This window comes from Strigops habroptila (assembly GCF_004027225.2).
Source record: "Strigops habroptila isolate Jane chromosome 13 unlocalized genomic scaffold, bStrHab1.2.pri S16, whole genome shotgun sequence".
NCBI classification, from domain to species: Eukaryota; Metazoa; Chordata; class Aves; order Psittaciformes; family Psittacidae; genus Strigops; species Strigops habroptila.
Window position 1 is genome coordinate 11,694,795 of NW_022651054.1, and position 13,165 is coordinate 11,707,959.

The 13,165-nt window shown below is 55.0% G+C and overlaps 1 protein-coding gene across 4 annotated transcripts in view; it reads left to right on the forward strand.

Moving 5' to 3' along the window:
• The window catches only part of RAP1GAP2 (RAP1 GTPase activating protein 2), a 61,110-nt gene that overhangs the window by 14,711 nt on the left and 33,234 nt on the right, over positions 1-13,165 (forward strand). For 3 of the 4 annotated variants that reach the window (XM_030472189.1, XM_030472193.1, XM_030472191.1), the window contains one exon: positions 1,260-1,295. In XM_030472189.1, the coding sequence (XP_030328049.1) occupies positions 1,260-1,295 (36 nt within the window). Of the gene's footprint in view, positions 1-1,259; positions 1,296-7,073; positions 7,145-13,165 lie in introns of those variants that run through there. The other variant, XM_030472194.1, reaches the window with a different exon arrangement.

Sequence of the window (13,165 nt, forward strand, 5' to 3'; positions counted from 1 at the left end):
GGGCAGGGCTGGCGGAGCGCTCTCAGCTTAGTCATCCTGCAGCTGCGGTTTCCCTGCACGAGGGTTTCTCTCTGCTGTGGTTTATTTCTGTTTCTTTTCTTTTTTCCTCCCCTCTCTACGAGGCCCAGTACCAGTAACGGGTGTTAGTTCCTGCGGTTCCGGATGGAGCCACTTGGTGCAGCTCCCACTCCAGTGCAGGTCCTGCAGGAGCTGCCTCAGCACCCGCTGTCCCCGGGGCTCTTTGCATCTGCCACCGACTTTGGCAACAGCTATTTACCCCAGCACGCTTTAACGTTCAACTCGATTTAATGATTAACAAGGCCTGTGGATGGGCTTGTTGAGTATTAAGTGACAATAGTGAGTGCCTGGGTCTATTTTAGGAGCAGGAGCGTGCTGGCTCTCCCAGAGCTGGTGTTTGGGGGAATGCCTGGAATGAAAGCCATGGCCTTGGGGTTTGGGAGGGGAATGTTGGCCCAAGAGAGTGGATGATGCAGGTGCAGGAGGGGTGGGCAGGAGGTGTCGGCTTAGGCTCTGGAGTACCGGGATCTGGCCCTGCTGCGTCACCCGCGGGTGCAGCCTCTTGTGACAGAGAAGTTCAGCCTGGGAGCAGAGGGAGGTAAAGCTGCGAGTAGAGGGGAACCAGCATTTCTCCTGCCCTGTGTTGTCCTCTGTGGGCACAGGGTGAAACAAGTGGGGTTTGAGGTGGTTGTTTAGTGTTTGTTTTTTCCTAGAGATGTGGAATTTATCCCATGTGGCAGATCGCAGCATGTGCAGTGCCTGCCAAAAGACGTAATTTTGTATTTTGAGACATTACTATGATTTGCATTAATTAATATTAATGTGACTGTAACCACAATGACTCCGTGGAGATAGGCACTTATTAGTGGTGCTAAATAAAGAAATGAAGCGACTTGGGCCCTGGCTGGGCTGGCAGCGGTGGGGCTGCTCCATGTTCCCCCCATCCAGGGCTCCCAGTGTACCTGTGGGTGCTCACAGCAGCTATGGGCAAGGGAAGAGGTGAGTGCCCGGATGGGCATGGCGCAGCCCTGCGGGGATGAGCCTGAGCTCACACAGTGAGGCCATGACCAGCCAGGTACAGACATCCTGCTCCTGCTGTATCCTTGTTCCTTCCCTGGGGGCCACACCAGGCTTCTCATGAAGCTGTGGGGTCGGGTTTGCCAGCAGCCCCCGGTACCCGAGTCGGGGGGGTCACATCCCTGCTGTGCCTGCAGTAACACCCTCCTCTGCTTTCTCCCCAGGATCGACAAGACAATGCTCGCCAGCCTGAAGATCAAGTGAGTACCCACGCTCTTCTCTCACATAAAGTGATTTCCCTGTGAGATACGTGGTGCTGGGGGATGGCTTTGTGCATGGAGGATGCTTTCCTGTTAGCTGGGCTCTCTCTGCAGTTCCAGCTCTGTGCAGTGGCGCACCAGCCATACCTCCCTGTTCCTGGAGCTGTGTTTGTGTGTGTCATGCAGCTTGTTCTCCCTTCCAGTCCAAGGTGATTCAGGCACTGGGTGGTTATAATGACTGCAGCAACATAACTGCTGCATGATCAGTGGGTTAACTCACAGGCACCAGCTCTGCCTGGGGAGGGATGGGGGTGGGAATCGCCACCAAGCTTCTGGCTAGAAATTCAGTGGAATCGGAGTTATTTTATTCTGGTTTTAATCTTGCAGTCTGGAAAGGGAGTGGTGTCAGTGGGGCAGTGGGTACCTGTGCTTGTTACACAGCTCCTGCTCCCAGGGGGCTCTGGGCATTGCTCTGAAAGGGGTGAAGATGCTCTTGGGGCCCAGGAGGGTCCATGAGCCCGGGGTGTTGTGGTGTTGGCTGGTGGGTGCAGGCTGTCAGTGTAACCATGTGCTAACACAGACACACTCGGGCTCAGCCACCCCGGGTGTTGGTGATGTGTGTGGTAACAGCTCCTGCGGTTCCCTCCACAACCATTAATGGCAAAGTGCACAGAGAGCCTGGGGGAATCTGCTGCCCAAACGTGCCTGCAAGTGCCCGTGGTAAACAGCACAACAGAGCCGCTGTCCCCGCTCGGGGCTCGAGCTCCTGCTGAATGAGAGGTTTAAATCAATGTTCACCACTTTGGGTGAATCTCTGCAGACTTCCCTTTTCCCATAGCGCTGGGAAGGAGTTAAACGCTCCGTGTATGTTGTGCCCTGATGCGTTTCCCAAGCCCATGCAGCAGTCCTGATGCAGAAGTACCATTCAGCCTCCTTTCCCCACCACAATGGGCAGTGGGTGCCATGGGGCCTGTTGCTGTGCTCCTGCTTGGGCAGGGGTGAGTGTCCAGGGCCACATTTCTCTCTCGCACACTCCTTTCTCGGCCAGTGGAGGGGGTTCACTCTGGGCATTTGGTGAGCATCCACTGAAGCTGCTTTATCCCTGTTATTTGCAGCTAATGCTTTCCACAGCCTTTTCTAATGCGTCTGGTTTGTGGACAGATTGCTTCATTAAATGGTTCTGTAATTGGGGCCCAGCCAGAGCCACATTAGATGTTTGTAAAGCTTTTAAAATATATAGAAAAATAATAATAAAAACACAGTTTTGGTTTTCTAACACCCTCTTATTACTGCTGCAGCCTTCTGCTGACATGCCAGGCGTGGGCAATTCTCTTTCACTGTGTAACTTGCTAACAAAAAGACAAGCTGCTTTCTGCAAGCCAAGGAGCAGTTCACGAAGCCTTGTGTGTGCTGCAAACATCAATATTGACTTGCAGGAGCCTGGCAGGGAGGGAGAGCACGGGGTGGTGGATGTGGCCCCAAGTGTTCGGCTGCAGGGGGGTCCCAGCATGGCCAGAGCTGGCACCCAGGTTCGCGGGGGCAGCACTGAGCCCCTTGATCCCCAGGGATCAGTGGGCCACGTATCCCTGTGGGGTCTGGTGGGAAGAGCGAAGGTTGGGTCCTGTGTGGAGTCGGCACCTGGTGAGACCAAGTGCGATGCTGGGCTGCGGGATGCTCCCCGCTTGCTGCTCTCCTCACCGGTGTAATAAACTCGCACACACACGTGGCACCAGAGCATCAAAGTGGTTTTCCCTCCGTCTGCCTCTCCTCTTTCTCTTTTAATTCGGGTTTCATTAGTTCCTATGGTAACCATGAATATGTCTGAGGGCCTCGGAACTGGAGAGGATGAGTGGATGCTGAGGAGTGGGAGTGTCGCTGCGAGGTGATGGACGGAGAGCCCTGGCACCGCGGGCAGGGGCTTGAGTGGTGCTGGGCGCTGCGGGGAGGCATCGGGGCCGTGCTCGGGCGCGGAAGGTGCTGTGAGGACCCAGCACCCCCGGGCGGCCGCCGCGGAACGGCCGCGCTCGCTGCTCGGGCTCCGAAATGCGCAGGCAGATCCGGTGAGTTCGGGTCTGGCTCTGCCCCGGGGGCTGCGCCCGTGCGCTGCCGCGGCCCCGAGTTGGGAGCGTCGGGTCTGCACCGGGAGCGGGTGTGCCCGGTCCCACCGCCGCGGGTCTGAACGCGCGGACAGCAACGGGCCGTCCCTGGCTCTCAAAGCTGCTGCTCTGGGGCAGGAGGGAGCCGAGTTTCTGGCTGCTGCAGGGAGCCAGAGGCTGGTCTGGAGAGATTGGGAGCGTTCTCACCTCGTGTGGCTGGGGCTGCTCTTGGGAAGCCTTGTAAAACACCCGAAGGCAGTGTGCAGGGGGTGGAGAGTGTGGGAGAGGGCTTGGAGATACCCTGCTTGCTGGTTTTGGGGGTGCATGTCCCCAGGAGCTGGTGCTGCCAGGAGAGGGGCTGGGGCTGCGAGATGGATACTGAGGCACTTGTGCAGTAAATGGGATTTGCTATGTGCAGACCCAGGACTTCGGCATGGACCAGTTCCATTGTGATCCCTGTTCTTCTGTTAAGTTCTTTTATTCCTTACACACTTCATGGGAAAACGCTGGGGGCAGCTGAATCCCTCAGGCTGGCCAAAGGGGCATCACATCCAGAAGTAGCCCTCCAAACCTTGGCTTGGTGCTGGCATTTGAGCCGTATGAAGCATCTACAGAAAGCTCACAGCATCTCCGGGATTGCGGAGGGCTCCTGTGGTGCCCTTACTGCTCCTTGGGGCACCATGCAGAGCTTGTAAAACGTGGTGGAGTTTGAGGTCAGGTCATGCTGCCTGGGAAGGGAAGAGTTGAGCCAGACGGCAGCTAAACCCTGAGCAGGGAGGTCACCCTGGAGGAAAACATCAGCCTATCACAGGACCTTTACATATCAAACCCAGCCCAGCCAGAGGAGCTTGCCTGGTGAGTTTGCTTCTCACAACCCTCTGCTGACCCCAGGCAGGACAGGGAGTGCAGGGACCCCCGAGCCTCCTCCACCCCAGAAATCGTTGTGCTGGGGATACAGGAGGTGGGAAGGTGTGATGGGGGCAAATCCAGGGGGACATTCCTCTGATGGAGATGAACCCATGGGGACCTTCCTCCTCCCTCCAGGCAGACTTCTTGGGAACGAGCAGGCCAGGGGATGTCCTATGCAGGACGTTAACCAACCCCTTGCCAGCTGATGGCTTCTCAGCCCCCTGCACTCTGCTTATTTTCTCTTTGGTGTCACCAACGGGATATACTGAGAAACCAGTGAGTATTAAGAAAACCTCCCAGTAAATAAATAAGTCTCTCCTTCAAGCAGAGTCATCTCTTTAGCCTTAAAAAGCAAAAATAGCAGTGAAATAATCATGTCTCTGTGGAACAGAGGAGCCTTGTACACCCATTCTTGAGAGTCAGTGTGTGTACAGCTAAAATTCACATGAAAGAGCACGTGATGCTCAGCTGATGGTGGGAACGGTGGTGGAGATAAAGGTGGGAAGAGAAGAGATGAAAGATTTGCTTGACCTTCGTAAAATGAGCTGTGTCCAGGCTTGAGGCTCTTTAATATTTGATGGGGCAAAGCCGAGTTAATGGGAAGATGTGGGAATGATTTAGCTTCTTGGCAGTAGCTGCACTGAGTATTGCAATAATCTTGGAGGTTTGCGCTTAGGTCCTGTGAGGACAAGGTCTGGAGAGCAGATTGTGTTGGAGTTAATCCCTTTGACTTCATTACCACCTTTTAAAATGGGTAATTGCATGCAAATGTATGCTTGGCAATTGCACTGTAGCTGTAAGAGCATGTGCATTACACTGCAGAGGAAATGCGATCACAACTACCGCGAAGCAGCGGCTGCAGTGAGGCAATTCCTTCAGCTTGGGGGCAGGAATGCAAGAGCAGAGCTGAGTGTATGGGGCTGGTGTGCCACGGGGGCCCTGGGGCCTGGAGCAAATGTTAGATTTGGTGAAAATGGATTTTAACCAATCAATTTTAACCAATTTTAACCCAGCCACTGGCTCTGGGTGGGCAAAACAAGGTAGGAGCCGGTCCCGCTGCCAGCCGAGTGCTGGGAGTGCATCTTTAGATGGGTCTGTGTGCATGGGTGTTAACTGGGCACCCAGCTGAAGCTGAGGCTGTTTAGTGGACGCTGCCCCACCATCCTGATGCTCTCCTCACCCTGGCGGAGATGCTTAGCCTCGCCCTCTTGGATGTTGTTCTCAGTTATACTAGTTGTCATTGATGTGCATGTGGCTCATCTCCCCACAGCAAGTTCTGAGCTTTCCTAAGCCATCCTTCTCGGTCCCCTGGCTCTAATCTCACCCTGATTTCTCATGAAGTTTTGCTGGAATCTTAAACCACCCATGATAGGTGACAAGCCAGCAGCATCCTTGCAGGGGTTGGGTGGGTTCCTGCAGGGTTTCCTTTGTGTTCATACAGCAGTGAGGGGTGATGAGGCAGAGTGCACCCTGAAGTGGTTCAGCCCCTTCAAAATGATGGTGGGAATGCAGTTTGTATCTCATTTAGTGCATCTCCAGTGAAGCTGCTGCTCTGCCTCCTCCCCTGGGAGGCTCCTGTGGGCATGTGGGGCTGGAAAACAGGTCCTTGTGCCAGAGGCAGGCCTGGTGCCAGGGTTCCTGCCGGCACAAAGCTCCTCACCAGTGCGGGGAGGCTGCAGGCCAGTGGCCAAGGATGGTGACAGCTCCTGTCTGCTGCCTCTGAGCTGCCTCCTGTGCGCTTGGGCCAGGCCTGGCCAGCGCTGGGAGCACAGGGCTGCACCGATCCATGTATTTGCTGTCCTCACACCCCCCAGTGACAGCTCTGCCCGGCAGGAGGCTGGAGGGTGGCAAAGCAGCTGCCCCTGGGTGCGGTGTGAGTGGCTGGAGCTGCCCCAGGCTTTGGCTGCACCAGATCCAGATTCGAGTCCTCCACTGGTGTTTGGGTGTTTTTTAAGACAAAACCCCTCCACTCTGACCAGGTTTCGGTGTGTCCAGACCCAGGTGAAGCGTGTCAACCCCTTTCTTCTGGAGGAGGCGATGGGCATGTGGAGAAGCGTTGCCAAGCCCTCCTTCGTTTGTAGTGCAGATGCGAACAAGCTGGGAGAAGCGGCGGGTGGCTGCGGTGTGGGACCGGTCTGGGGCCTTCCAGAGGCTCCTTCCCAGCCCGGCACAGCCAGCGGATCCCGCTGGAGCTTCCCTGGCTGAATCCTCTCCCCGGCTGCGCCAGCAGTCGGCACACGAGAGCTTGGCTTTTGCTGCTGCTGGTTCCCACTGTGAGCAGAGAAAGCAAGGGGAGCCGGGGCGGGGAGCCCTGCTGCTGCCTGGCCTTATGGGGGTGGCCTCCTGTGTGCTGGTGACCAGGCTGCTGCGAGCCCGGTCCCCCAGATCATGCCACAACGGTGGCCGTCCCTCTGGGCGGTGGGGTGAGCCATGAGCAGGGGCTGCAGGAGCTGGGGCAGTGCTCAGTGCCCATGGGGGAGCAGCAGGGAACATTATCCCTGTCCGCACATCCCGGCATCCCCAGGCTGGAGATCTCCAGCACGAGGTGGGAGTCGTTAGTTCAAAAGGAGCAATGTAAAACTACCAGAACCGGGGCAAAGTGTTGCTGGGGATTTACAAAATCCAGCCAGCCCCAACGTCTCCCCGCTATCTCCGCGAGCAGGCGGGAGCGCTTCCCTCTTCCTGGAAGGGCGGTTATCGCCCCAGCCGTCCCCAGAGACACCCAGCCCCGCGCAGCATCCTCGCAGCACATTTCAGAGCCTGCCTGGGGCAGAGGAAGCTTTCCCAGCAGGAGAAAGGTGCTGTCAGCTTTGAGGACTTGGGGTGTTACATCCATTTAACTTGGTAAGCCCTACCTATATAAAATTTCAGGGGGGGATACTGGCATAGCTTGACCGATGCTCCCACCCTGGCAGACTCCCCGTGGTATGTGGCTCCCAGTGGCTTGCTGTAGATATTTGGGGTTATTTGGGGGGTTATTCCTGCAGAAGTCTGAGCTGCAGAGCAGAGGCAGCGGGCTGGGATCTGGCGATGCCCACACCGCTTCCTGGTGACATTGAACTGGTGCAGCGTATGCTCACCAGTTCCATATGTTAAAATGTTGTTGTTGCTGTCAGCCCTCACATATTTAAAGCTAGATTATCCACAATTACATCTGCCCAGAGGACTTAGCAACCCCACGTGGGTCTATTTTTAGCTCTGTTTCAGAACTAATAAACCCTGCTGGGTTATAGATCTTCCCTTCTGCCATATTTACAGCCTGTCAAAATAGGAGTTGTTTGCAGACAGTCGAAAGGCGGCTGCTCGAAAGAAATAACAGCCTTCTAAAAGCAAATATTGTTGTGATGGGGTGGGGGGATCCTTAATGGCTGCAGCGACAGAGGCACCATCTGCCTCGGGTGTGTGTTCCCAAATATCCGGGTACACAGGAGGACGGGGTTGCCTGTGGGAGCTGAGGGTGCAACGGGGCTGCCATGGAGCTCACCCAGGGCAGGGTCCTGGCCACTGGTGCGTCCTGGGGGTGTCGAAAAGCCTTTTCCTTGCTTGGTGTGCCCACTGGCCTCCCCTCGGCCGTGGCCATGCGTCCACTTGCCACTGGGATGGGAGCGATTTGGGAATGTGAGTAGCCGATGAGGCCAGAGCAGGGCCAGGAGCGTGGTGCTGGTGCAGGTGCTGGGCCAGAGCCTGTGCTTTGCTCCTGATGATAATTTCATTAATTGCTGTGCTGCTCCTGCTGCCTGTCGCTTTCTCTTCTGGTCTGCAGGGCCCTGGCTCCACAGGGGCTGGTGCCGGCGAGCCCGTGGTGCGGCAGGGATGCAGCCGCTGGCACCGCGCCGGGTGCTGGAGCTGCCTGGCAGCGCTCCCGCACCAAGCGAGGGTTCGGTGCCAGACGGTGCCAGCAGGACCCGTGGTCTCTGTCTGGAAATGGCCCTTCTCCATCTCTGATGGTTTATTTCCAGTGGGGCTCGTGATGCTGGTTTTGCGCTTGGCCAGCAAACACCTGCGTCAGCGTTGGACCCGTGCGAGGACCTGACGTCTTCCAAAGCCTGGTTTAAAAACCTGTCTTATCTTAGACTCCCACCCAGAGGAGACGTGTGGAGGCTTGAGAGGTACTTGAAGAGGTCAGAGCTATGTTATGAAGTCTCCGTGAGGACTCAAAAGTTACTCCTTTCAGACACTGTTCGTCTCATTCCTTTCAAATGTTACTGGTGTCACACCAGGGACTGTGACAGCTCCTTCCTCCTACAAGCAGTTTGGTATTAAACTTCTCTGATTTGGGTTGCAGAGCTTGGTGCTCATGTGGGGGTGAATGGGGAGCGGGGCAGGTTTCCATCAGGTCTTCACTGAAGCTCCAGAATCCCAATGAAACTTTGTCAGCTGAATGATTCGCTCTTCACTTGCATGTTAAGCTCCAGGGCAGGGGGTGTGCTGACAGGCAGGAGAGTGAGAACATGATGGTGGGAAGTACAGGATCAGACCAGAGATCTGTGTCCACTCCCTGGGAATGCCAGTGCTCAGGGAAATGGGACACGTAAGTCATGTCCTTTCATCTGAGATGCCAATCTCCTCACGGGCTCTCTGCAGCCCAGGCTGTGGGAAAGGAGAGTTTTCCTTTTGCCTGTGCTTGTACCACTGGACGTGAACATAGAAGGTGCTGCTGTGAGCGGGGCTCTCCTGTGCTGCTCCAGGAAAGGACAAGCAACCACCCGGAGACCCTGTTGCGGTGCGGGCAGCGTGTATGTGGCACCAGTACGGAGCAGGTCTCTTGTTCCTGCTCCTTGATGAGGTTGCACAGTGTGAGGTGATTTAACAAGGAAGATGGTGGGTTTCCAGTTAACAACTGCATCTTTTTCTATCATTCTATCTGAAGCAAGAGGCAAGGAAAAAGCTGTAGAGTCACAGAAACCCGTTGCTGAATGTGATTGACTTCAGCACATTCCCTATTGTACGGATGTCGCTGAGATAATACCTGTGTTTTAGCTCCACAAATTATATGTCTCTTAACGCTCCCACATCAAACAAGGTGTCTGAGGGAGACGGGTAATTGAGACAGCAGCATCTCCAGGGGCAGGCGCGGGGAGCTGCTGGTCCATCCGCTGCCCTTTGTGGCACTGGGACACGTTCCTGCATGATCCGATGACCACCCCTCGCAGCAGAACAGGGCACTGATCTCCCCCAAGGTTTCGGGAGGTAGAAAGGATTTCTCCCCATGCAGCACAGATTGATGCAGCGGCAGCTACGATCCCTCCTGCCACCAGAACACCCCAGCACGGAGCGAAATGAAGGCCCAGAGCCAGCATGAGATTTTTCCAGGACTGGATGCCGGTGGCAGTTGATTGGAATAAGAGCTTCAGGGATGGTGGTTGTTCTGCAGGGGGAGCTGGGGAAGGTCCAGAGCTAAGCAGGGTACTGGTGGTGCTGGGAGCGTTGGGCGTGTGGCTGGTGTTGGTTTGCTGTGCATCCTGGATCTGGCTTTATTAGTGATGTTAATGATAAATGATGGCATTTAGGTCACTGATTTGTTAGTAAAATTCAGAGGATCTGCTCATGCTGTAAAGACTTATTTCCTCTGCTGATTTGAACTAATTTAATGTCATGCTGAAATCTTGGAGCTCATCTCTTCAAAAAGTCTGCGTTTACAGGGAAAAACACCCCAAATTATCAAGATGTCAATTTCCATATAATTATGCTGCTGTCACAGGCGTGACTGCCTGGTGCTGTGTTTAACCACCAGAGATTACACACTCACTCAAGGGAGCAAACCGGGCAGGGGCTGATGCTGGGCCCAAGCCCAGCACACGTCTGCCTTCTCCTCTGCCACTGACTCACTGCCTGGCCTTTGGCATCTCACTCTATCTCCTCGGGCTACCATTTTCCTCTTGACTTTAGTTTATCACAGTACTTGCTGGCCCACGATGTGCTGAGGAGCCAGGGTCAGCACTGCTTGGCTCTGTTCGGCACTATCTGCTTGGCTCAGCGCTGCTCTGCTCTGGTTGCTGGTGCTGAAGGGGCACCAAAATCATGGGCTCAGCACCAAAACATGATTCTTGTATTGAAGTCCCAGGTGCATGTGGTGGGAAGGTGCTTTCTAAGAGCAGCCTCCAGAGGGACACAGCTTTGATAAGAAGCTCTCGTGCTTGGGCAAACAGCCACTTGGTTGCCTTCCCACCAGCACTGCTTCATACCAAATGTTTGCTGCCTCCTTCTCTCGGTGCTCAGGGGAAGGGAAGGGACACTGGGTGGCTGCAGGGTGGGCAGGTCCAGTGGCCCAGCCATACCCTCACCAGTGCTCTGCAGTGGGTCACCTTCTGGGGTACAAACAGCCACACTGTGACCTCCACTTGTAGACTTTTGTGCTCAAAGTTTAATTGCAGTGTGATAATCCAAGTTCAGTTTTTATCACTGTGCTAACACAGAGAGATCGTAGCTCTGCTCTGCAGCCAGGCTGCTGCTGGCCAAGGCTTTGTGGAGGCAATACTCACTGCTCTCTGTGTGGTTTTGGGGCAGGCAGGGATGCTGCCAGTACTCATGGCACTGGTTTCCATATCAGCAGGATACGACAGGATGCTGCTGAGCACAGCGTGTGCCACAGGGACCATCGGGCTTGGCTCTCGTGCTGGTGTCACTGCGCCACTTCAAACGTGGGCACCATAGCGGGAAAATCGCTCACGTTTCACTCCAGAGGGGCTCATAAACCAGAGCAATCTGCAGCATTGGTGACCATCAGACCCCGCTGCCGCTCTCGTGCAGGGCCAGCTCACTTTTAATGGCTGGCAATACCTGCCTGAGCCTTGGCTTCCTTCTGCAGCAGGAGGTCGTTCACTTGTAATGAGTTTTTGTTCTTTCCTTGTGGCTTTGATTGCTTTCCCTGCTCATTTCCTGGGAAAGCTGATGATTGCACTGGGGAGATGACACATTGCGGGCCGTGCCCGGCCCCAGGTCAGGCAAAGGGTCGATGCTCATGTGTGCTTGTGATGGGCTCTGGAGGGGAGACGAGCCCATTGTGCCGGCTCCCAGTTGAGCTAGGCAGATAAATTTCTTCTGCCTGTATCAATTCTGTATTCCTGTGTATCTTCTGTACTGGATGGCAGGGACCTGCAGGGTTTGGGTGCTGTGGCATGGTGGGGAAGCTGTGTCTGCCCCACACTTTAGCATACATCAATCCCTCTTCTGATCACTCTAAATTGATGAGGTGCTGAGGTTGCTGGTGGTGTATTGCATCCATCTCACATGGTTTCAGGAGAGATAAACCTTGCTGTGTTCTGTCTCTGCACTGCCTGCATGGAGCAGCTGCTTTGTGCTTTCTTGGTATTTCCTCTCTGTCTTTCTGACTGAAGCCATAAAATAAATCTCTAATCAGATTACTTGGGGCTGGATGTAATGCAATCTAAAGCTCTATTTCTTGTGATAGTTCTCTTAAAACTGGATGCACTCTTATCCTCCTCCTGCAGCACCGTTTGGAACGCTCTAATCGCTTTCTACCTAGTTTTGCAAGCTCCCAAATCCCTTTCTTCCTCTGCCAGGGAAATCAGAACATGACTGCTCCTTCACAGGGAACCGATTACTATTCCTGGCTTTCGGTCTGTGTTGCTTCAGCTCCTTTTGTTCCTCCCTGGCTCCCGGTCCAAGCTCTCCCCTTGGCACTGTGGGTGCCAGTGCCCAGCCACATCCTGCTCAGGTTGGGGGAGCTCTAGGTGAGTGCTGGGGTGATGGGGAGGGTGATAGGAGAGAATCCTTGGTGCCCCCTCAGCTGCCGTGGCTCAGCCACTCTGGGGTCGGGCTGGCCATGCCTGCAGCCCGTGTGGCACATGCCCGGCATACCTCGTGTATTTCTGGCTCCGGCCCTCGTGACCCAGAAATACCTCTTGTGAAGGAGGCACAGAGTGCTCCAGGGATGTGTCCAGCGCCGTGGCTCTGGCCAGAGGAGCCCTGAGTCACTGGAGCCGGGCCGGGCTGTGCCCACGGCTCAGGTGGGAGCGACAGGGCCGTGGGGTGAAATGCACCCATGAGCGGCTCGGGAAGGTCGATGGGCTGCTCTGCGATGGGTGACTTAGTCTCACTGCAGCATTAACACAAAAGCCAAAGCTGCTCCGTAAATACATGGCTTCATAACAATATTAGTAGCGTCACTTATTCACGGGAGGTTCTTGAGCTCGTCACAATCTGGTATTTTCAGATCCTTCTTTCTTAGCAGAGTGTCCAGAATAAAATGCCAGGCTTTGTGTAAATGAGCCAGCCACCCGTGATCTGTTAATCACAGCGTGTGATTGTTCTGACCTGAGCGCTCCCCGGTCCGGCTTCCTCACTACCTGCAAACCTGTCTTCTCTGAAGCAAAAATGTCAGGGTGTTTTTAAAGAGAGATTTATTTCTTCATACAACAGGGGCAGCTGTTGGACTTGGAGGTTATTTAGTCACTGCCGAGTGGCTGATTTAACACTGATTGTTTTGTTAAAGGAAGGATGGAGACTCAGAGAAGCCCAGAAAGGCTGGTGGGGGATGGAGGGATCTCATGGTCTGTGGTTCAGGCTCCACCACAGGGAGGACTGGAGCTCCCTCCAGCCAAGCCTGGGAACCTTCCGTGGATGAGAAGCTGACAGCCCCTCCAGGGACCTCATCAAGGGCTGACCCAACTGCCCCTCGGTGGGACTGTTTTGATGGGATCCTCTCTTGGAGAGAGTCAAGGCTGAACTGGGGACCCACGTCATGGCTGATGCACTGCCAGAGCCAAGGAGACCTGGCTCTGCTCCTGGGTCAGAGTGCCCCAGCTCCCCATGCTCCCAGCTCGCTGTGCCCACCCTGCTCCTCGCGTTGGCAAGCAGAGGTGGTCACTGTGTGCAGCGTGAGCTGTTGTCCCTTTGCAAGGG